Below are 24,659 nucleotides of genomic sequence, written 5' to 3'. Positions count from 1 at the left end.
ACAGCACACCTAAGTAAGCTGCATGGACCTTGTCCAAAGAGCCTCCACAGCTCCCAGTGTCCCCAGGCAAACAGTCCATTTACCTCCTCACATATCAGGCTGTGAACACCTTTGAAGAAATCAATCTCCGATGTATTTTTAAAAATTTTTAATTATGAAAATTTCCAAATGTATACAAAAGTATGGACTATAATCGCTCATGTATACTTTATCAAGCTTCAGTAACCATCAACATTATGCTATTTGTTTTATCTTTTTTTTCCCGCTAGAGGCTTTATAAAGCAAATCCCAGACATGTCATTTCACTCCCATCACTCTGCAATTCAGAAAAGGCATGTTTTGAATGTAACGACAATGCACTTATCACACCCAGTAAAATTGACAGTAAGTCCTTATCTGATATCTGGTCCACATGGAAATGTTCACAGTTATCCACAAATGTCTTTTTTTTTTTTTTTTTTTTTTAACAAATGTCTTTTTATGTTTGGGTTTGTTCAAATCAGAATCCAAACAAGGTATACTATTTTTACTATGTTCCATTAGAAATAGATGATTTTAAGTGTTTACTTATTTTTGAGAGAGACAGAGAGCGTGAGCTGGGGAGGGGCAGAGAGAGAGGGAGACACAGAATCTGAATCAGGTTCCAGGTTCTGAGCTACCAGCACAGAGCCCGACGTGGGGCTCAAACTCGTGAATCATGAAATCATGACCTGAGCTGAAGTCAGATGCTTAACTAAGCCATCCACGTGCCCCAGGAATAGATGATTTTAAAAACCAAATCAGATTGGTTTCTGCAAGCCTTCCTACGACAAGTAAATTTATCTGGTTCTGCTAGGAATCAGCTGTCCTTCTCATGTGTCTTCTTGTGCAAGGCAACTAGCCCCTGAGCTTGCTGTGAGGCAGGAGATAGAGCTCAGTGAGGGAGCCTTCGATTGTGTTCTCTTCTTTGGGACAAGAGAGTCAAATAACTAAAATCCTTGTTTCCTAACATATTTTTATTATTGGTCCATATAAGACCCTCCTTCCTTTTTATACATAACCATAAAACCACTTCCCAGCACCAAAGCTGGAACACTGATAGTAACGTCCTTCTGCCTCTGTGGTCTTTCCCAGTCCCACTCCCTTGGCTCCCCGAGCCCAAGGTGACCCCTCTCCTAACATTCACGTTTTCTATCCTGTTTATATTTAGTTTTATAACATCTATATATATATTCCCCCAAAGTATGCTTTTTTTCTACTTGGTTGTTTTAAGCATTAATAAAAAAGTATATCAGGGGCGCCTGGATGGCTCAGTCAGTTAAACATCCGACTCTTGATTTCTGCTCGGGTCATGATCCCACAGTTCCTAGATTTGAGCCCCATGTTGAGCTCCATGTTGACAGTGCAGAGCCTGCTTGGGATCTCTCTCTCTCCCTCAAAAATAAACATTTTAAAAAGGGTATCAGGCTATATGTAATCTGAGATTTAGCTTTTTTATTCAAAATCATATTGCTAGGGGTGTTCTTGAGTTGTACAGCTGAAGCGCATTACTCTGACAGCTCTGTAAGGTTCCATCGTAGAAATTAAAGCACAGTTAGTTCATCCCCACCCTCCAGCCATTCTCATTTCCTTCCTGCCCCATGGGGGAGGGGTGGCCAGCAGGTGAGGTGGGGAGTGAAGCCCCTCTCTGGAACAGCTGGCGGGACATGTCTGCCCCAGGTACAACGTCGTCTTCAAGTACCTGCTGAGTGTGCGCCGGGTACAGGCTGAGCTGCAGCACTGCTGGGCCCTGCAGATGCAGCGCAAGCACCTCAAGTCCAACCAGACCGACGCGGTCAAGTGGCGCCTGAGAAACCACATGGCATTCTTGGTGGACAATCTGCAGTACTATCTCCAGGTCTGTGCCGAGGGATGAAGAGAAGGAAGGGGTGGGAACAGAAGCCTGGGAGGTTGACGGCGGTTCCTGAAGTGGGACTGCCATCCTGCACGGGATGAAATGCTGGCGTTTGAGAGAATTCGTAGGTTCTATCTCTGGGTTGGGAGGGGTTCTTGGCGGCATTTTAGAGGAAAGTGGGAATAAATGGAGGAAGGATGAGGAATTTAGGGTTCTTACCACCAGTGCAGGATTTAACTTTTGTTGACTTGACCCTTTTTATAGTTTGCTAGAACCTCTGGAAGGACTTAACTAAAGGGAGAAGGTGGAGGGGATGTGGCAGGAGGCGGGAGGGATCTGTCAGAACTTTGGAGGCCATGAGGTATTAGGCAGATAAAGTTCTATAAGGCCAGGCAACATCAGGGGGTCTTTGGTCAGTCTTAAAGTGGTCTGAATAGGAGAAAGAGGAGTGGGGGCAAAGAATTTCTAGTTCAGACCATCGGCATCTTAGTGTCCCTGAGTGCTTAGCATATGCAAAGTACTGACAGTATTTGTGTTTAACTGTCCATCAGGTAGATGTGCTGGAGTCTCAGTTCTCACAGCTGCTGCATCAAATCAACTCCACCCGAGACTTCGAAAGCATCCGATTGGCTCACGACCACTTCCTTAGCAACTTGCTGGCTCAGTCCTTTATCTTGTTGAAACCTGTAAGTAGGGCTGTTGGTTTCCTCAGACTGCTTCTAGCCCGACTGTTCCCTTAGATCCTGAGTTGCCAGGATGCGGAGCTATCCTTAAGCAATTGTTCGATCTCCATTTTTAACAAGTTAAAGCAAAACTAAAAGGGAATTTTAAAAGGGAACTTAAATGTCTTTAAATCTCTGAAATATTATATCCCAGGATGTGGTGAGCAGCTATAGAAGAATATGTGCTCAACCCTCATAAGGAAGGATTTAGAGGAATTTAAGAAACGTTTCTGTGACACCACAGAAAGGCTAACAAAAAGCATAGAGTACTTAGGTTTTCAGAAATCTTTAGGGTCAGGATTGACCAACTGAGAGTTGTTTTCACATACAGCTGGAGTAGTGTCTCCCCCTCTGAGTACGTATGTGTGTATATACATATGTTCATCTCCTTCAGGGTAGTTATTCTCAACCTTGGCCACACATGGGAATCACCTGGAAGCTTTAAAAAACCTAGGACCCAGAGCACTTAGAGTCTCTGGAGTGAAACCCAGACACCAGTATTTTTTAAAACTCACAAGTAGATTCTAATTCCAGAATAAAAAGCGGAAAGATTGAAAGGACCCCTCAGAGTTTCTATGGTTATTTAGGTTACACAGATTACACTTCATCTGTGATGTCAGCCAGTTTTATCCCTCAGTTGTGCCACACCACAAACACTACTTGTCTTTTGTTTTGCTATTTGGAGCTATTTTTGCTGCACTAAGGGAGAGTGAGTTACATGGATGCCACTCCCAAGGGTTCTTTCTGTGAACTGACAACACCAGGAACCACTGTCACCAGTAGATTGTCCTCGTCTGGCATGCGTGCATCCTTGGGAAAAGCAGAATTTCAGAGCAGGTGGTCACCATTAGATATTTATTGAGTGCTTACTTTATGCAAGGCACTGGGGATACAAAGAGGTATAAGTCATGGCTCTGCCCTTAAGGAGCTCACAATCTAGTTGGAGAAACAGAACATACATACATACACAGATCAGTAACAACACAGGTGGCCTCAACAAGAGAGCAGTACACATAATATATAGAGAGAAGCAGGGGGTCACTAAAGAGTACATGGGGAAGGGAGTGCTCTGCTGAGAAGGTAGAACTTGAACTGTATTAAGGAGAGTGTCCCGGGCACAGGGAACAACACTGAAAGCAAAGCTCAGGGCAGGAGCACACTTGGTGGGTCCAAGAAACGATGACAAGTTCACTGTGGCTAGAATGGAGGTTTTGTGCAGGAGTGACTAAGAGAATGACAGCATCTTTGCCAGGAAGGGAAGTTTGTTTTACACACGTTGCATTTTGAGGGGCTGGCAGGACTTGCATGTGACATTGTCTCTCCTGAGGTCAAAGAATGGGAGTAAGGTAGCTCTTAGATTGTTTTCCCAAATCTTTAATTTCATGGATGCATCTACCTCTTTTTCCTAATACCGCCTCTTTCCTGGGTAGGTGTTTCACTGCCTGAATGAAATCCTAGATCTCTGTCACAGCTTTTGCTCGCTGGTCAGTCAGAACCTGGGCCCACTGGATGAACGTGGGGCTGCCCAGCTGAGCATCCTGGTGAAGGTGAGTCTGTTGGCCACTTGGCGGTGTGCAGCCCTGTCCAAAGGATAGAGGTTGTTTTGCCAATGGGGAATCACGATCTTTCCCTCTGAGTCAATAAGGCATTTTCCCAATAATTACATACATACAGAAATAACAAGATACAGAGATAAAAATGTTGCTGTCAGTTCACTTTAAAGCAGCTAATTTGCCATCTCAACATTCAAAAATAGCTCAGCCCTGAATCTTTTCTTCAGCCCACAAACACACATGGCTTTGTTTTCACATTCTACCCAACCTCCTTACTTCCTTGAACTAACTCCGTTTCACTGAGATTGTGATTATCCGACGGGAACAAAACCACGCAGCTCTCCCCACCCCCACTGTACCACAGAACATATTAACTTGAAAGCAGATGCTAACTTCCTCCTGAGAATGAGCGTGTACTTTCACAGAAGGTCATGCAATCTATGGGTTCTGTACGAAGAAGAGTTTTAGGAGCTAACAGAGGTGAGGATGTGGGAAGGCCAGCTGGTGCTGTAGACTTTTGGGTAAGACTCTTTCAGGGAACCGCCCTCCCTGCCTCACTCCACAGGGACAGTTGGTGAGTCTGAGAGGAATGGCAGCGTGGGTCCTTCTCTCTGCAGGGCTTTAGCCGCCAGTCGTCACTCCTATTTAAGATTCTCTCCAGCGTTCGCAATCATCAGATCAACTCAGATTTGGCTCAACTACTCTTACGACTAGATTATAACAAATACTACACCCAGGCTGGTGGAACTCTGGGCAGGTAGGAGCAAGCCCTGGGGAACTCGGTGGACTGTGTGTGTGTGTGTGTGTGTGTGGCTTTTTAACGAGTTGTAATTCCAGAGCTAGGAGGCTCTAGCCACGGTCTCATCCAAATAGCCTCATTTTATAAACAGACTAAGGCTCAGAGAGAAAAAGGGCTGCATCTGATCATCTTTAATAATTTTAATGAAGCTTATTTTCCAGTAAAAGCCATCATCATAGTAACATACTAAAATCCCTGATGCAGAGATGGGTGTTTAGGTCTTGTCTGGGCTGATGCCCTGCTGGGAAGCAGTGTGGCTGTGGTTCCCAGTTCTGACATGAACTAGCTGTGCAGCCGCAGTCCCCTGCCTGCCTCACCAGCCCCCAGCTTCCAAGTCTGGGAAAGGTAACTGCCCCTTGTAATTCTTTTCTTTTCAGTTGAATAGATTTTGTGGTGGTTAGCTTTTCTCAGAGGCCTGTCCTATTCAAAAACACGTTATTGTTCTCCTTTTTCTCTTTCTCATATGTCCTCAAGCAGATTTCTCCTAAGCGATTTTAGAAGAGTCAAACTTAAGTTTTAAGATGACATTATGTAGATCACAGGTTGCCCTGATTCATATTTCTTTGAAGAAAAGCTCAGGAAAGCATATTTGATGAGGCTCTTTTTTTCTTTCAGTTTCGGGATGTGAAAACATCTGGTTCACAAACTAACAGGCCCATCATGTTCCCAAATCTGTGACAGAAGATTCAGAACACTCCAGCCTTTCAACAAATGCCTGCAGACTACTGAGGGCTCTACCTTTTTCTGCTAGAAGCAATACTACTGAACACCCGTGGGCACAAATGCTTCCCATGTGGAAGGGTCTGCCCTACCTTAGGGGAGTTCATCACTCACCCACCATGGAAGACATGTGGTGTCAGCTCTCCCTCTGCCGGCCTTGCCAGATCCAGTCCACGGAGAACATCCGTGGGGCACATCCATGCATTGAGCACCTGCTCTGCGCCTAGGTACTGTTCAAGCTGCGAGACCCAGCAGTAAGAACTCCCACTCATCTCACGCTGGTAAAAGGGCAATCCTAGCTATTGACAACGTATTAAAGTAGTATTCTAACAAAGAAAAAAGGGTCCTTAAGAAAACTGAGGTCAAATTCTTAAGATTTCAAGTACTGAAAATTATAGGTCTAATTATCCCCTCTTAGAAGAACCATAGGAGTTGAGGTTCTCCTAACCTGGCCCAACCATTACTGGTAATTATTAATGTTCATATTGGTGTGAACCAAAATACTCATTGAACAACTCCCTCCATACTGAACAAGAATGCAGCAATCCAGCGTCAGTCTGTAACTACTGAATCTGGTTCTTATCTCTGTACCTTCTACCACATACTACGTCCTATTTCCTACAGTTGTGTGCTGAGGATGACCCCTTCCACTGCTGCCTGTGGAGAAGTTAGCAAACCATGGCCTGCCACCTGTTGGTGTAAATAAAGTTTTATCGGAACCCAGCCACGCTCATTTGTTTACCTATTGTCTGTGATCGCTTTCGTGCCATCATGGCACAGGTGAGTACTTGTGACACATCAAATAGCCCAAGAAGCCTAAAATACTTCCTAACTGGCAGGAAAAAGTTTTTAACCCCTGCTTTAGAGAATGAGAGGACAGCGGCAGGGCTGATGCTAGAGGTAGGGAAGGAACAGCTTCTAGTAACTATGACAGGAATAACAGTTAAAAAAGGTTGGACCTCTGACTACAACTTCTGCCATTTCCAAATGTTGTCACTGTGTTTCTCCTGTTGATCCTTGCACAAAGTCATCCCATCAAGCTTATAGTCACTGCCCTTTCAGAGCAACTGGTGCTTTTTCCTTTTTAGGAAAAAGTACAGTACCCACAAGTCAGCTGTCAGGTCAATTTTAAATAGAGATTTTTTTAATTGCCAGGAAACTTAAGAGCTATGCTCAATTCCATTCAGCTTTAGCTACAACTATTGATCTGGACCTACTGTAAAATTAGGTTTTGGGAAGCATCTAATTTTAAACAGCCCAGGATAACCTTTCGACAATGATGGCACGGAAAAATTTTAAATTCACTTGTTATTTTCCTTGGCAAGCTGTCCTCCACTACGAACAAACCTATTGAAAACCACAGAGAAGGTACCACATGTTGGTCTTGCTATTTGTTCTGCGATTAAGTTCAAAGAAATGGATGAAGAAATCCCAGTTACTACAACCAAAGAGATTCAACATTTATTTTATCATAAAAGTCCAGCAAATAAAACTATATACAAGATCCATGCAAGGAATCCAGTTACACACAAGACACATTTAAAACCTGGTTAAAACACAATCTCCACAACAGGGAATAAAATCGGTTAAGACCAATATCCTTAGTGAGAAACATAATCGTGTTTATATTTTGGATGCTGCTTGAATCCAATTCTCTCCCCAACAATGAGGCACTGGATCACCCACTCTTGTGACACCACAGGCAGCTGCAATGCTTCAGCACACTTCAGCACCGAGGCTGGGCATGAGGGATCCGTCACCACCACATCAAATACCCCTAAAGCAATATCTGCAGGAAGCAGGGGAAGATGAGGAAAGGAGACTCAATTTAGCCTTCCATTAAAGATGTGCCAGTATGGTGCACTGTGCCCAAACTCCAGCCCTTTATATCAGTGTTACTGATCACAACCCAAAGAGAAAAGCTGTAATCACTGTATGCTAACCTTGTAGAATTATTTATAAATACACCATTGGACACCAGCAGAAGCATAGAGCCTCCCCCCTAGTGGCTCCTGAAGGTGGTGCCTTTCTAAGAGAAGAAACACGGATATGGTCAACCTAACAGACCACAGGGCCTAACACTTATGGGTCGAAGGACATCCTTGGAGCAGTAACACCACATACACTTTCCAGGTACCTTTGTTATGGGCACTTGAATGGTGCTGCTTCACGGAGGCTGCCCCCCCAGTCATGAGGATCTCAGACCAGAGCTCGAGGAAGTTCTGCTGTTGGTCTGACACCAAGAGTACCTTCAGATTGTGGAAAGGGTTTTCACGGGGTTGCCTACAAAGGAGTCAGAGACACAGCACCTTGGAATTAGAAAAGACCCTAACGTGACAGGTTACATCCAACAACGTGTGAATATTTTCAAAAGCCCTGCATTACGGTACCACTCCCCCTTCTCTTCTCCTATGAATCGTGTATTCTCTGGGATCCTAGCCTTCTAATACATCCCTTCTGCTGTCCAGGTTTGTCCTGGGACTAAGAATAAAATGCCTTGCTTGAAATTCAGTCCCCTAACCTTAGAGGTCAAGAACACTGAACCTACATGGAAATCCTCACACATCTTCAAAAGGTCCTTAACCAGGGTACCTGTGGACATAAACTGGATGAACTACTAAAATAAACTCACTCAAGTTCTCTAATTTATCCTATGATCATTCTAATTTCTAGAAACACTCTCACCTTGATTCTCCTCACTCCAAGAGCTTGCTGTCTTCCTGCCTACCATTCTAGATAGGCTCTCAAATACTCACCAATCCAGAATTCTCTGCTCCTCAAGGCTATACCCAGCAGGCAGCAAATAATTGCGGTAATTCTGGAGCTGGTTGGCATGGCAACTATCATGGACCCAGACATGAGACACACAAGGAATCCCACTGGCAAGGCACAAGAAATACTTCCGGGTTCGACAATGCTGATCTGCAATTAGGAGACACTGGTAGGCTGTGTTACACTGGAAGAAAAGGAACAGAAGCAATGGGTCTGGTTACTTCTACAGAAAGCCCCTGAATAGCAGCCCTTAATCACAGAGAATAGATCTGAACACTTCTAAAATACCACCCAAAATGTGATTTTTTTTTTTTTTTTTTTTTTTAGAGCACATGTGCAAACTGGAGAGGAGCAGAGGCAGAGAGAGAGAGAGAGAGAGAGAGAGAGAGAGACAATCTTAAGCAGACTTCATGCTCAATGCAGAGTCCGCGGTGGGGCTCAATCCCATGACCCTGGGATCAATACCTGAGCCAAAATCAAGCTCAACCAACTGAGCCACCCAGATGTCCCTGAACCTATCCTTCTACCCAAGGTCGCCTTTCTCAATGAAAGGCCCACAGGCTTCCTTAGATGTTCTCCCTGCCTCACCTGCAGGTTTCTGGGGGCCTAAACCCTCAAGGGACCACCCAATCCCAGATATTCAACCTTGTAGGCTGAGAATCAGCAACACTCTAATAGGGATTTCTATTAAACAAATTTTAACCTACTTTTGTCCCAAGAATAGAATCACAGCCTTTAACAAGAAGGGGTCTAACTTCTCTTCATTACAACCTTCTCTTCATTACACCCATGTAAAAATTCTAGTTCATGCAACAACTTTGTGGCAGTTTCCCAGTTCCTCAACTGTCTACCTGGTGTACCCAACCTCTCCATCCCCTCCCCCTCAGACTCTTCTCATTACTGCCCTTTTGGGAAGCTACACAAAGAAACTCCTCACCTGGGCTTCATTGAAGTCTTCAAGAATATAGCCAGCTCCTGCTCGAAGCTGGGATTCTGTATACTGCTTGTTGAAAGGAGGAATTTCTAAAAATTCTATTTAAAAAAATAACCAAGATAATAATTACTAGTTAGTTTTGTATTTACTACTTTAAGCCTGCCTCTTGCTGCCTCCTTTGACACTCCCAGCTAGCTCCATAGCACTATATCCTAAAGACAGGTCGAGAGCTTTCCCATGGGTCAGAAAGAGATCTGTCATGAGCACTATAAAATGCTGCCAAAAGCAGGGACAAGAGCAGAAAGGGTGGGAAAGATGAGAAATGGGGGTAGGTCCTAAACCCCAAAACATCAAAGGTTTCTGTACCAAGTCATGGGACTGTTAACAGGGATCGACACACAACCAGTTCCCATGGTAATGTACTCCAATTTGAATAACCCTTACCATCAGGAAGTTGTTCCTTAGGACTACCCTAAATGTCTCCTGCAAACTAAGCCCATTTCCTCTAATTCTGCCTGATGTGGAGATGAAGAATAGCTGATTAGCACTTTTTGTAACAAAGCCTTCAAACTCCCCCTTCATCAGAATTTTTTACCCCTTGTACACTAAAACTCTGAAGAACCAGAATACTCAAAGAAAGTAGGGTTTCTACAATGTAGCTGATTAAGTGAAGGCTAGCCAGAAAAATCCTATTTCAACCTTTTTATTGAAAACTATCTACCTTTGATGATCTTGAAGTACCTCAGGACACTGAACATCAATGACTGCTTTACAGTCTTGAGGGTGAAGTAGAAGTTATGAGAGATGAGGCTGAAGCTGTAATGACCCTAGGCAATTAGAAATTGCTTCTTTTGACCAAATATCTGCTCCTCTCATATATAAATAACACATTAAAAAAGAAAAGACAAAAAAAAAAAAAAGGCAAGACATTAGAGATTTTAGTTAATTAGGAGTTCTGAGAAATTAAGTTCTAATGAACTTATCACAAATAAAAAACCCAACCAAATTCATAAGAGTTTAGTGCCAAGACCATTCCCTTCCCCTCACGCCCAGTGGTAACTGACAGAACAGAACCTGTGCAGACAGGCCAGGCCTGTGGTGCCCTCCTTACTGATGGAGCCACCCACAAGCGCTGACGCCCCACACTCAGTCCTCTACACCTCTAGTGAGGACTGGCCAGCCTATTCATGTCCATTGCTCTGTCCTTGACTACACATTCTCACGTTCCTCTTAAAATGAAAACTCAAACTAGAAACTTTACATGGTTATAAAACACTCAGATGAGAGCAGGACTATTTCTGTTTCATCACTGTATCCTTTTGATCCATCTCAATACACATTTGTCACAATTCTCAGTACCAACACTACTGCTGAGTTGCTCCCGGGGCCTCTCATGGCCCTTTATTTTCCCCAAGACTTCTATTTTATGTCTGCTTAATCCAGGTCTGTTTCCAGTCTTACCCTAGATTTTAATCCCCAATTATATTTCCCAATTATATTTCCTTGCTCCTGTGTAATCAAATATTACCCTGTCTAGGCAGCAGTCCATTCCTCTACTTTTTCTCATTTTGGATTTCATTTTATTTGTGATTTATGAGTGGCCCTGCCTGACCTGAGGTTAAAATGAACAGGTTTTTAATTCCATCATCTAAAATCAAGGATGAAGATACTAAATAAACCCAACTCTAGAGTCAATCCCTATGGCTGATGGGTCCCCGATAGTGTACCTCCTAACAATACCAGGTGCCATATTCTTAACTCATTAATAAATATGTCTCATTAAATGGATTTGAGCATTCTATCAGCTCCTGATATAAACTAGCATCTAAGATTCCCATTTATCTATTAGTCATGTCACATAGATTCTTTTAAACTATAAATATTCTTTTTTTTTTTTTTTAAGTTTATTTGAGAGAGAGAGACAGAGAGAGAGAATCCCAAGCAAGCTCTGCACTGTCAGCACGAAGCCCAATGCAGGGCTTGAACCTGCGAATTGTGAGATCACAACCCGAGCCGAAGTCAGACACTTAACCAACTGAGCCACCCAGGAGCCCCAAAACTATTAATATTCTGTAGGTTGTTTTAGTACAAATGTCTCCAGGCTTCTTGAGACTGAGGTACCTGTCAACATTCTCACATGCCAAAAACATCAAGGATTTTGGTACTTCTGGGCAGTGTCCGATGATAAAGCAGACATGTTCACTATAATCACATTTTCCATGAGAAACCTGGCAATCTCTTAAAAATGTCCAATTTCTCCTCCTCATTTAGATAAGGCCTACCTCCTTCCGCACATGGTTGCAAGGTTGGGATTATAAACATTTGATATATCAGCCATCAGTGGAGGGAATTTTTAGGAGTTGAGTTTATTAATCTCACACAGGCTCACAGATGTTGGACAGTGTGCATCTTATACCAGATTTTTTTTTTTTTTTTTTTTTTTTTTTTAATGTTTGGTTATTTTTTTGAGAGAGAGGGAGCGCACATGCGGGAGGGACAAAGAGAGACAGGGAATCCCAAGCAGGCTCCACGCTGTCAGCACAGAGCCTGACATGGGGCTAGATCTCATGAACTATGAGATCATGACCTGAGCCAAATATCAAGAGTTGGATGCTTAACCAACTGAGCCACCCGGGCACACCCCCAAAGCTGCCTTTCTTGACTATGCTATACCACAGATAAAACATTATAGAGTTGCCTTGTGAAGTCCTGGTCTATGGAAGGGCTAGGAGCATCTTGGAGAATAAAGTCCAGAGTCTAGCAATACTGTGAAAGCAAAAGAAAACAAGACCACAAACACTGTTTTGATGCCACATCCTGCAGAATCCTCAAGGGACTCCCATTATAATCAAAGTAAACTACACTCTTAGCTAGGAAACTCTTCATACACCTTGTCGCCAATGATACCTATCTGAATTCTGTCTGACAAACAAAGCTGGGCACACACTTAACCTTGAAACCCCACACATGCCACACCTGCTCCCACACCCTAGAGTCGCTCTACTGATGGCTGTTTATGCACCTTCCAAATAGCATAAACCGTAATTTCAATTCTCTGATCACCCTTCCCATAGCCCTGTACAGATTTCCACATGGTATGGTTGGTTTTGGTTAATTAGGGGAAGAGTTGTCTACACACCTGAGATGCCTACCATCGCAGATTTGCAGTGGTGCTATTTTATGAAACCATGTTCCCCAATTCGATTCCCTCGTGTAAGATATAGTAACTAACCTGCAGAACATCACTCCATCTGCACCTTTATGGTTCACAGATATATGTGGATGCTGCTGTGAGTCACTTACAGTGTATACATTTGTATCCACCCATTTTCTCTCCTAGATCACACACTCTTTAGACAGTTCAAACGATTTTTACCTGTCCCCACTACAGCCTTCACTCAAACCCTAAGTCATAGACCACACAGAAATACAATATATAGATTTAGGTTAAGGTTGAACAGAGATACAAGAGTTGAAAAGGCTTAGAAGCTGTTTCTCTGATATCACCCTGGGGCCCTGGGCACCCTACATTCTCTGTCTTATGCACAGACCTCACGAGAATCAACTTCGCCCCCAGGTGGGTTTTCTCTAGCAACTGCCCCTAGAACACAGATGGGAAAGATGGCAGGGCATTCAGAAACCTGACTTGGAGGACTGTCATAGGATAGAATGAACACCGGGTTCTAGTCCCAAACCTACCATTACTGCAGACAAAAAGCACGGTTTTAACCTCTCTAAGCTTGTTTCCTCATCTGTAAAATGGACGGTAAGATCTATGTCCCATGTGCCTCACAGGATTGTTTTGAGGAGCCACTAAGAGGAATTTTGTGAAAACCGTCTATATATTAAGAAGGAGAGTTCATTAACTTTCCCCGACCAAGATCTCACACACCACTTGCACTGCTTACTTTATAGGCTCATAAGTGAATGGAAAGGAAGAAAGTGCTCATGTGTCAGAGCCCCCAGGGCTTCCTAGGGACTTACCCTCCTCTTCCTCACTGCTTCCTGTAGGGCCATCTGGCAGTTTGGAGCGGCTGGCCAACTTGTCACTTGTTGTGGCCATGGTGAGAAGAAAGGCATAGCCAAGAAACAAGGTTTTGTTAAGGGGCAAAGGCCCTCTCTGCTCTTCCAAGGCAGAGGGTTCACCCATGTTGTCTCCACTCTCACAGGGGCTCACAAACTCTCCTGCCCCCACTGCACCTGGAAGGGATGGAGACACAATTACTAGAAGGATACAGACCACTGCCTGGGCATGACCGGATGGGTAGGCAATGTCCTGACCAGGTTTTTTGAGCTACTGACCAAAGACCATTCCTATGGACCCCTATTGGGTCCCAGGACCCAATTTACAGTGCAGAGAAATTTTATGTATTTAAGTTTTATACAGTCATGACGATTTATAAATGAATATCAACTAGTATTGTTTTTATACAGCCAAACTAAATACTTCTGGGATCTGAAGAAAGTAGTGGTTCTAATACAAACAAAGTTTAGGTAAGAGTGAAAAATACTTAGAAATCTTCAGCCCACTTTCTCTTGCTCAGTGCTCTGATTTCCCCAGGATATGTGATATTTTGAAACAGCCCTTAAAAACAAAAAAACAAAAAACCCATTTTTTTTGTTACCGAGAAGTGTACCCAGCAGATACTCCCACCCTATGCCTAACCGTCACCAGAACGGTGCACAGAATACTTGGTAATAAAGTGTTCTTACTCACTGATGGAGCTACAGCAAAACAGCCTGCTTCAATTATCCCAGTTTCCAACCCCTGGGGGTGAGTAAGTGCACCGGCCAGCCCAGGACTCCCAGAACACCCATGCTACGAGTGCCCCAATAAGTCCTCAAGAAGAAAACAAATACCTGATTTGAAGAAGCAGAATCATAGCCTCATTAGGAGGCTAAGATGACAGACAGGTCATGCCTCCCTAAAACAAAACCAGCAGGAGGAGAACAGTCTGATGTAGTATGTATAAGCCTGGACTTCAAAGTCAAACTGCCTGAGTTTGAATTCTGGATTACTAGGTCACCTTGGTAAAGTTAGCCAACTTTTCTGTACCTCAAATTCTTCAACTAGAAAATGAATTCTAGCATCTAAACCTCATTGGGACTATATGAAGTAATATCGAAGGACTTCATGCCTCACATACCCTGAACACAACAGAGGTGCTGGATACATATGGAGATGACACAACGCAAATATACAGGAAACCAAAGGAACTCTGGTGCTAGGACAACGTAACAACCGATGAACTCGCTCAGTCTGCTGCACTGAGAGCTCCCTCAGGGCAGACACTGAGGACTTTACACCTGTGTCTCCAGAACCCACAATGGCTGGGGCTGGATATTAGAGACTCCGTGAACAACAGACGGATGAATTCCTGTTAACATGAAACATGAGTGCGTGGAAAGGAGGTGTTTGAGGAACAGTACAAGGAGATGCAGACTGAGGTACTAGCTTTCAGTAGGAAGTCTGGGAGAGCCACAGGGCCCTGAGCACAAAAAGACTCAGGAAGCAGAGCTTCCTGAGGTAGAAGATGGTGCCAGATAAAGGAATCTGCTTAAAATTCAGTTTCTTTCCCTCCTGGAACTTATACAGAACTCAATGAATGTTTCCAATCAAGACCTAGTGTCCTATCTATCTCCACTGGACTCTGCTGGGAGATGTGTAAAGGTAGATGCAGTAAGCTGAGTACTACCTGTGCTTGTGCAGGATCCCAACTTTGTAGCAGGACAGAGCGGCCATTGCCACTTATCAGGCTCCTTCTCTCCAGCAGCTGGCCCTGCATTCCACAGTGGTCTGAGGGAGGATGAGGCAAAAGGGAGTACTCACCAGGTTTCACAGTGGCAGACTTCCGGCCTCGCTTGGCAGGGGACCGTTCTTCTTCAGAAGTGATCAGTTTTCTTTTGCCTGAGAGAACTCCCGAGGAGGCACGAGGGCTGTCTGTAATCTTGCGGGTAGGGGTTGTGCTGCTGCTGCTGCTGGAGGCAGTAGGGGTGGCTGGGGAGCTGATGTTGCTGCGCCGTTTCCGTTTCCCTTCCACCAAATTGTCTATGATAGGATAAGTCAAAGGTTGGTCAACTCCCATGGTCTGAGGCCCTGGACTCCAAGAAGCTTGGCAGAGCCTGATTTAGATATCACCACACCCTTTCCTCCACCTCCTATGAGAACGGGAAACCTCTTTTAAAGCTGCCATTCTGTTTCAGTCTTAGCCATGACTGAAATGCATCTGGTCCCCTGAAGAACTGGGAAGACCAGAAGAATCTGAGGATTTACCATGTGGTCCTGGGAAGGAAACAGAGATAGGTGGTGGCTCCAGAAAATGGCAGCTCATTAGCATCTCATAAACCACACAGGACTTGCAAGATTTAGCGAAGCATCCTGATTGCTCTAGAAACCGCTCTTCCCACCACAAACAGGACAGGGGCCCGGAGCTAGGAAACAAAGGTCTTACCTAAGCTGATATCTGCTGCCTTGGTAAGGGGTGTTACTGCCTCATATGGGCCAAGGCCATACTGCTCTCGCAGTCTATTTCCTTGCTCCAAGGACAGGATGACGGCCATTCGCTTGTACCACTTCCTTTGGCCTTCTTTTTCAATGCTATAGTAGAGCTCTCCAGACTCCTTCCTATGCCCTTTCACCACTCCTGGGTGGGAAAAACATAAGAGCAGCCTGCTATTGTTTTAGGTTGCTTGGCAGCCACTCACAGTGGGTCTGCACAACAGGTTGTGTCAGGGCATCAGGAAGTCCGACAGTGGACTGAAGTTAGTACTGAAATCCCAGCTGTCAATCTCAGACACCACCACCACTTAAGAATATATGTAGCTACAACCCTGAGATTGGGACATGGAAAGATTCTCAACAGAAGGAATCCTTTGGTTATAAAATAAAGCCTCCTAAAAGCCAGCATTTATGAGTTATTAGAGGTTCAATTATTTCTTGAAATGACATGTGGTTTCTTAATAATCCCATTATAAATTACTAAACCTTTCTTGGTTTCTTTGGAGACAGTGATAATTCTTGAGCTAAGCTGTAGGTGAAAGATGACTTAACTCGAAGAGAGAAAGACAGAGCATGTGTCTGCGTGGCTAAATCAAAATAGAGATACAGAGCAAAGAAAGGAAAAAACACATAAATTCTGCCTCCCCTGACTAATCTTCCCTATTATCTACTTTCTTGCTCTTGCTCTGCTTCAGAACCTAAAGGCCTTTAGGTTACAAGGAACACAATGTGGAGTATAAAACGGAACAGGGCTAGAATTTAGGAGACCTGAGCCTAGGCCTAACTCTGCTACCACCAAACTGTGTGATCTTGGGCAAGACCCATTTCCAAACCTGTAAAAAGATGATACTCCTCCTCCTCCATCCATCAATAAACAACTTATATACCTACACATGCTACACACACACACACACACACACACACACACACGCACGCACAATGTATATAACATAAAAACAAGGCATTTTCATGAACACCTCTTCATTCTTATAAAAGAAGAGTCCGTTTGTTCTCTCCCACTGGTCTGTGCTTGAATGAAGGGCTAAAAGAAACCCAGAGCATATGCCACCAAGGAAAGAAATACAGACGTGAAAGCAGGCCTTGGTTCTCTATTTATGCCACAGAATCACTCCCCTCCCCCTTGCTGCTTCATCTTCTGGCTTCAATCTCTACCAGCAAACTAAGTCACAAAGACCCCTTTCAAGAGTACAATGAAGCCCAAGGCCAAGAATATACTTCACACTGATGAAGAGCTACTACAACTCGAAGCAGTCTAGTAATGATGTTAGTAGACAGCCTTGATAAATAAGACACAAGAGACACCCCACCCCTTGATGCCATAATTCACACTGGATACAGAACTGTCTCTTGGTCTTAAGAGGACCTCGAAGACAGGCTTTAAACCTAATGGATACATTTGATACAATGGGTATATTTGATACAAACTATGTAAGCCAAAGGTCATAAAAGACCTACATCCACATGCTACTAAATGATGCCACCTAAAGCTAAGTGTTACCCAGGACTAGAAGGTAAAGATTAACAATGATAAAGGGGCAAAAAACTACTCAGGAGTCCAAATCACAAGAAAGTCTGAGGAAACTTCACCAGAGGCATTTTTGCCCATTATATCCCAATTTATGTTCCAAAAAATCTCCAGACAGGATGTTTTTAAATGACAAACTCAACACATTTATCTCCAGATTAGCTCAAAAAAAGGGAATATATTCAAAGAACTGGCACATGCAACAGTCATAATACAAATATCTCATTATCAGAGGAACTGGCTACTTAAAAATTTTTAATTTTTTCAAACCAGACAGTAAATGGTTGCTGTGCAGACATAAAAATACAGTACTAACGACGTCTTCCTAAGCAAAAATATCTCAATATATCTGCTACACTCACCTACTAGATTCCTAGCAAGGCAGGTACTAAGTTTAAGTCAGTGGTGAAAGAGCAGATAAATCGAAAGGGAAAACACTAACTTTACAGTGGAGAAATCGGGCAAATACTTTAAGTAAGTGATAAAGGTTAACGTGACTAGAGATGTCCTGTGGATGTCATAGGCCTCAATCCTCTGTGACATAATGAAAAAGGCACTTTACCTCCACAGCATTCTTTTCAAAACCTGTAACTCCAATATAAAACAAAAGGTGAGATAGACCAGAACTGAGGGACAAATATCTGACTATACACTCCTTATAACCGTCAAGGCCATGAAAAACAAGAAAAGATTCAGAAACTGTCACAGATCAAAGGACACATGAAGACTAATGGATTGGATCCTGGAATAGAAAAAGGATATATAAAACCTGATAAAATGCAAATAAAGTCTGGAATTTAGTTAGTTAGTAAGGAATCAAGGTTGGTTTCTTAGTTTTGACAAATGTGCCATGCTATCATAAGATGTTAACAAGAGTGGAAGCTGGCTGACGGGTAGTTGAGAACTTCTCACATTATCACAGTATTTAGTGCTTTACACAGTCTGTACATTTTCTGTAAATATATTATTCCAAAGTAAGTTCAGGAGTACCTGGGTGGCTCAGTTAAGCGTCTGACTTTGGCTTAGGTCACAATCTCACGGTTTGGTTCGTGAGTTCGAGCCCCGCATTGGGCTCTGTGCTGACAGCTCAGAGCCTGGAGCCTACTTCAATTGTGTGTCTCCCTCTCTCTGCCCCTCCCCGACTTGTACTTTCTCTCTCTCTCTCTCTCTCTCTCTCTCTCTCTCTCTCTCTCTCTCTCTCAAAAATAAATATTAAAAAAAAAAATTCTTTTAAGTTAATTCAAAAATAAGCAACAAATGAAAACAAAAAGCCAGTGTGAGAGTACCTCACATAGTAGGAATGAAATCTGTAGCTTTGGAGACCCCTGAAGAAGAGTAGTTGGGCTGGAGAGAATGCCCTTGGTAATTACTGACTGGAGAGAGGACTGGCCCAGGCACATTAAATCTCTTACAGACACCACTCCCTTTATTACCTGCACTGAAATACTCATCCTCCGAGAGGGCTGTCACTTCCGTATCCAGTGGGATGGGGTCACACAGCAGAATGTCTTTGCCCAACACATCACACTCGTACCCATCATCAAAGAGCAATTTATACTTCCCAGCTCCGACATCACGAGTGATTTTCCCAGAGTAAAAATAGCCATTGGACGACCACTTGGCTACAACACGGAGTCCCACAAAGCTATTTCCTGGAGAGGAGGCATCTAAGCCATCAGAATGGCCAGTAGCAGCCTGGAAAGGAATCTCTGGAGAGTCACTTCGACGCAAAGCACTGGCACCCGTGTCTGCTCGCCTGGTGGAGTCCGGCACTCGGGGCACAATACGAGTGAAGGATTTATCATCTGGTGACATGCTGGGTGATATGTCCTCTATGCCCAAGGGGCCAGGAACAGCTGTTTCCCTAAACAAAGATAAGAGATAGGAGAAGGCAGTTAAAATAAGAAAAGTTTCTAACTGGCAATTTTCCCACTCCTTTGTCCATGGGTCTTCCTCAGCCCATTCTTGGAGGACCCCATCACAGGCCTAAGCCTGGTTTCTCGGTGGCCTCTCTGATCCCTGCCCGCTCCCAAGTCAATGTGGACCCCTCGTGTCCCTCCTGACACCCCACATACTCTCTACTCCCCTCTCTTCTCTCTACTCCCTTTTTTTCTGCATAAGTCATAGACTAAGTGTATCTCACACTACCCGGGTACCTGGTTCCAGTGGTCCGAGAAGGCGGGCGGCCCCTTCGCCCGCGCCCACGAGGCGTGACTGGAGCCTTCCCTCCCTGTCTGATGCCAAGGCCTGCATCACCATCCTCCTCACACACTGGCGCCCCTGTCTGACTGACCCCTTTTCTAGGACTAGAGAATGAAGACAGGTTAGTCTGACAGCACCTGCTACTGGATCCTTTCTCCACAAAGTCTCCCCGTGGCCCTTAAACCACATGCCAGGCCAACATGTATTAGACCTCCAACACAGCAGGAAGCTGGCCTGCACACCCACCACCAAAATATCAGCCAGGGAGTAGGAGTGTAGGATAACGAGTAAAGGACATCCTCCTCTATGGAAGTCTATTCCCTCCTGACAAAGCTTCCTACTGTTGCCCTCAAAAATAGCACACCCATTTCTTCCCTGCCTTCTCTTCTACTACAGGCTCTAGACACCTGCAGAGGATAACAAAAAGCTAGGGATGTATCAGGTTGAGGTTACCACCCTAAACTTTTTGCACTCCCAGTCAAAACACTACAGGCTACAGAAAATGGGGGTGGCAGCAGCATGTGCCAGCATTCTCAAAGTCCCCTCACCTGTTTTTCTACATTTTCTTAGGAGTCTAGCTCTCAAAGGGCTCCACCCTTTCTCCCATGCAAACCCAAACAGGAGAGGAACAAAAGGGGAGGAAGAATATTTGAATTTTCCTAGTTGGAGGATGGGGGGGGGGGGGGGATTTCCCATTACTCCCCTTTTCCTGTGATATTAAAATGTCAGCAACCCTGCCCCTGCTGTAGCTCTCTCTCTCTCTGGAGACCCTGTCTGCACCTCAGTTTTCCTGGGCCTCCTCGGGAGCTGGGCAAGGCAAAATCTGCGGGTTCTGTCCCGCCGGTTTTCCCTTTGAGTGGTCCGGCTCCTCTCCCTGAGCTGCCACTGCTGTGCATGGCTGAGAGACTCGTCCCACTTGACGTGCGGTGTAAGCTGGATGCCTTGGAGGAGAAGGAGCTGATATCCCCCAGGTCACCTGAGGAGCCCCCCGTCTGTGAAGGGGAAACTTCGGTTTCACATTCCTGACACTCTACAATTGGCTCTTCAGTCTCCTGCAAGGAAGAAATGGATACAAAAGCTAAAAGAAGCCACAACAACATCATGCTAATGTGGTGGCTAAAAAATCCTAGAGATGGCAAGAAATTTCAATTCAGAAAGGTGGGCATCAGGAGGAGACTTTCTGGATTAATGGAATTGTTCTAGATCTTATTCTGAGCAGTGGTTACACACAATTAATCGTTGAGAGCCACTGAACATTTAAGACCTGAGCATTCTACAGGGAATATATTATATCCCAATAAAATATAAATAAAGGTTGCACTGGATTGGAAACAAAGAGATCTCTATTATGAGCTAAGTTTTCTCTTTACTGGACAAGTTCACAACCTTTGCCTACTGAGAAGACAGCAAGAATTGTAACCCAGACATTTTCTGTCTGGGAGAAGAGAGGTAAGGAGGAAGGAAGGTTAGATAAGGAAAACAAATGGTTAGGAGCCATTCTGGGTACATCAGCAGTGGGTAGCATGACATGTTTTTTGAAATCAGGTTATTTTACATTACTTTTCAATAAATGATACAGGAAATAGAAAATTATAGGCAAAAATAGGCTAAAAATAGTATTACTGTTTATAAAAATGAAAAACAGAAAGGTAATAATCAAAATGTACAAGGTTGCAGTATCTATAGAAGACAGGAATATCAAACTGACTTTATCTCCCATGCTCACTTTGATGGATTGGTAAGTGGTTAACTGGAGCTCAGTTTTAAACAGCCTTTGGAAGCTAATTCCCAGGCTTATGGGAAAAGGTTCTGGGGCCAATCAACAATGTCCTCTCTGGACACAGGATTGAGAAATTACAGCACACTTGCTTTCCTGTTCTAGACTATTCATGCATCACCATGCATATCATCAGAGAAGATATGGAGAAGTGTAAGACCCTCCCCTCAGAGTTTATAGCTTCTCTGGGCAGACAGTATGCAATGCACACACACTCAAATAATGCTGTAAGATAATTAAATGATTATTATTTTTTAAATGTTTATTTATGAGAGAGAGACAGAGTATGAGCAGGGGAGGGGCAGAGAGAGAGGGAGACACAGAATCCGAAGCAGGCTCCAGGCTCTAAACTGTCAGCACAGAACCTAACATGGGGCACAAACCCATGAACCATCAGATCGTGACCAAAGCCGAAGTCAGACAATTAACTGACTGAGTCACCCAGGTATCCCCTAAATGATTAATTTTAACCACTCCCTTCTTGAAAATATCTCCTCCTTTGGAATCTACAAAGTCACTTTTACTTTCATTCCACCTCTTTTTTTTTTTTTTTCTCATTCCACCTCTTTAAGGGCTACTTCGATATGTGCTTGTTTTCAGGTTCCTCTTTCTTCATCTGTTCCCTTAGACACAGTATTGTGCAGGACTCTGTTCTTCCTTTTCTTACTCTTCCGTGCTTTCCCTGGACAATCTCACCAGACTCATCCCTACCTATCTACCAACAATATAAGAATGACTCAGCTCCAAACTCACAAATAACTAAAAAACCCTTCCCTTTGGATATACTAAGGACACTGAAATTTAACCCAACCAAAACGCAGTGTCATCCTCTCTCCATTTCCTTGCCTTCAACGAATAAATCCTGGATATGACCGGTGCATCTCACAATCCCTATAGCTCTATCAGAGACTGTTTTTTTTTCTCCACCAAACCCCAATTCAAGAGTTTGGAGATATGAGATGCCTGCGTGGCTCAGTTGATTTAGCGCCCAACTCTTATTTCAGCTCAGGTCACAATTCCAGGGTCGTGGGATTGTGCCTCACTCCACATTGAGTGTGGAGTCTGCTTAAGATTCTCTCCCTCTCCCCCATTCTGCCCCTCTCCCCCACTCATGGGCTCTTTCTCTAAAATAAATGAAATAAATTAAATTAAAAAAAAAAGACTTTGGAGGTAAGAGGCAACTTTGCTCCCTATTGCCATCAACAGACCATTTCTATCTCCCACCTCTCGCTCCTACTAAACCACTATTCGCCATTTTGTTAAACTTTGCTCTCCCCTTCCGTTACTCACCAACATCCTCCCACCCACTCACTCTCATGGATGAAAACCTTAACCTCTGGCTCACAGCCTCCCTTTTCTCCCCGTCCCTATTTCTGTCACTATTCTCTGTGGCTTACATCCATCAGATGACCCATCCAGCAACTCTCAAGTTCCTGACATAATTACCACCATTAACCATTTTCTCTGCCTCAGCCATCTATCCTCAGGGTCATTACCAGAAAGTGTACCACCTCCAAAAAGTATCAGTGATAAACATGACTTTCTCAAATCTCTGTCTCCTATCACCAACTTGCCTGCTCTAGCCAGATTCAAGTCTATCTACTGAGATCCTTTGACTAAAGGAGGTGTTGTGAGCCAGAACTGAAGTCAATCCCTTCACTTGAATATAGCAAATGTGTAGGGGCATGGCCAGCCTAAAAGGCTGGGATTCCAGGCTGTGTCTCTGTTGGAGAATATGCCCCAGGAACAGTAGCCAGCTACAACTGCCTTTGCAACTGTCCTACAGTCAAAGCCATCACTATTGTAATGACAGATCCAGGCTCGAAGGTGGCCTGTTATCATCTTTTTAACGTATTTGCTTACTTATCTTCCTGTGTGTCTTTAGTGATACACTAGACTACAGAGACCCTATTAAGACAGAAATTGTAACCATCTTCTTTCCTGGGTATATCCTCCAAATCCAGCACAGTGCATGCCACAAGAGACCCTCAGTAAGTATTTACTGAATAATCTCTCTCAAATCAGTGTCCTATTTACATTCTCTGTCTCAGCATATGGTACCACTCTCTATCTCACTGCACAGGAAAAAGTCCACGTACCATGTTTAAATCCCTCCCTCTCCCTGTATCCCCACATTTAGGAATTCACCAGTCTATCAATTTCACCTTCTATGTACTTAATGCATCTGTCTCTCCTCTCAACCCCTACTGCCACTGTCCTAATGCAACACTCATTACCTCTTGTCTGAACTATGCCTCAACCCACACCAGTCCACTGTTAAACCACTGCCAATCCGAACTTCCCAACATGCAAATCTAAGCATGTCACTCTTTTCTCCAAAATTCTTTAAAGGCATCTATCACACCAAAGATAAAAATCTAAATTCTTTTCTGTGGTATACAAAGCCCTCATACTTTGGGTCTTTACCAAACTCAACAGTATCCTTTCCTACCATTCGCTACCCTACTGTTTGTGTCATATTGAGCTTCTAAATATTCATTAAGCATGCCACGCTGTCTACATAACTTTTCATTCTGCCTATGATGTCCTTCTTCCCCATGCCTCAGTGTTATCTGCCACACTTCTGGGAGCTACATCTTCTGTGAGGTCTTTTAGCCACCTTCAGGTAAGCTGGTAGGCTCAGTCTCCTCTTTCTAACACATCTTGCCACCCTCTACAACAGCAACCAACAAGTTCTGGATTTGTTGCATGTCTATATAAACTCCTAGAAAACAGGGACAGTGTCTTTTTATCTTCTTAGTTCCAGGGTCTGCCACCATGCTAGGAACATAGTAAAAAAAAAAAAAAAAAAAAAAAAAAAAAAAAAAAAAAGTTGCAGGTAAATACATTAATAAAACTTCTAAAAGATAATAAGCAAACAGGGGCGCCTGGGTGGCTCAGTCGGTTAAGCGTCCGACTTCAGCTCAGGTCACGATCTCACGGTCCGTGAGTTTGAGCCCCGCGTCGGGCTCTGGGCTGATGGCCCAGAGCCTGGAGCCTGCTTCCGATTCTGTGTCTCCCTCTCTCTTCTCCTCCCCTGTTCATGCTCTGTCTCTGTCTCAAAAATAAATAAACGTTAAAAAAAAAAAAAAGATAATAAGCAAAGAATACAAGCTATGAGGGAAGGTGTTCCTAGAGTCTTCTGAGGTCAAAAGACTAAAAACTAAACTAAACGTTTCATACCTGTGTGCTCTTTACTTTCTGTCTCTGTGCCTTTACTCACCAGACTTTCTGTATGGAATGCTTTTTCCCCTTATCTCCC

The 24,659-nt window shown here is 43.8% G+C and overlaps 2 protein-coding genes across 12 annotated transcripts in view; one reads left to right on the top strand and one right to left on the bottom strand.

The window, feature by feature from the left end:
• Positions 1-6,385, top strand: part of TUBGCP4 (tubulin gamma complex associated protein 4) — a 35,196-nt gene extending 28,811 nt beyond the window's left edge. For 2 of the 4 annotated variants that reach the window (XM_042942224.1, XM_042942225.1), the window contains exons 14-18: positions 1,699-1,876; positions 2,425-2,559; positions 4,026-4,142; positions 4,766-4,905; positions 5,563-6,385. In XM_042942224.1, the coding sequence (XP_042798158.1) occupies positions 1,699-1,876; positions 2,425-2,559; positions 4,026-4,142; positions 4,766-4,905; positions 5,563-5,575 (583 nt within the window). In that variant the 3' untranslated portion in view covers positions 5,576-6,385. Of the gene's footprint in view, positions 1-1,698; positions 1,877-2,424; positions 2,560-4,025; positions 4,143-4,713; positions 4,906-5,562 lie in introns of those variants that run through there. The other 2 variants (XR_006203612.1, XM_042942226.1) reach the window with 2 other exon arrangements.
• Positions 6,386-7,102: 717 nt separating this feature from the next.
• The window catches only part of TP53BP1 (tumor protein p53 binding protein 1), a 70,913-nt gene continuing 53,356 nt past the window's right edge, over positions 7,103-24,659 (bottom strand). For 3 of the 8 annotated variants that reach the window (XM_042942212.1, XM_042942213.1, XM_042942216.1), the window contains 10 exons: positions 20,401-20,672; positions 19,575-19,724; positions 18,852-19,282; positions 15,826-16,017; positions 15,204-15,422; positions 13,358-13,573; positions 9,377-9,471; positions 8,424-8,623; positions 7,805-7,950; positions 7,103-7,456 (listed from right to left, as the gene is read on the bottom strand). In XM_042942212.1, coding sequence (XP_042798146.1) covers positions 7,269-7,456; positions 7,805-7,950; positions 8,424-8,623; positions 9,377-9,471; positions 13,358-13,573; positions 15,204-15,422; positions 15,826-16,017; positions 18,852-19,282; positions 19,575-19,724; positions 20,401-20,672 — 2,109 coding nt within the window. In that variant the 3' untranslated portion in view covers positions 7,103-7,268. The other 5 variants (XM_042942214.1, XR_006203609.1, XR_006203610.1 and 2 more) reach the window with 5 other exon arrangements.

The sequence above is a fragment of the Panthera leo genome, chromosome B3, assembly GCF_018350215.1.
Source record: "Panthera leo isolate Ple1 chromosome B3, P.leo_Ple1_pat1.1, whole genome shotgun sequence".
NCBI lineage: Eukaryota > Metazoa > Chordata > Mammalia > Carnivora > Felidae > Panthera > Panthera leo.
The sequence above is the reverse complement of the archived record's forward strand: the minus strand, read 5'-3'. Positions and strand labels throughout refer to the sequence as shown.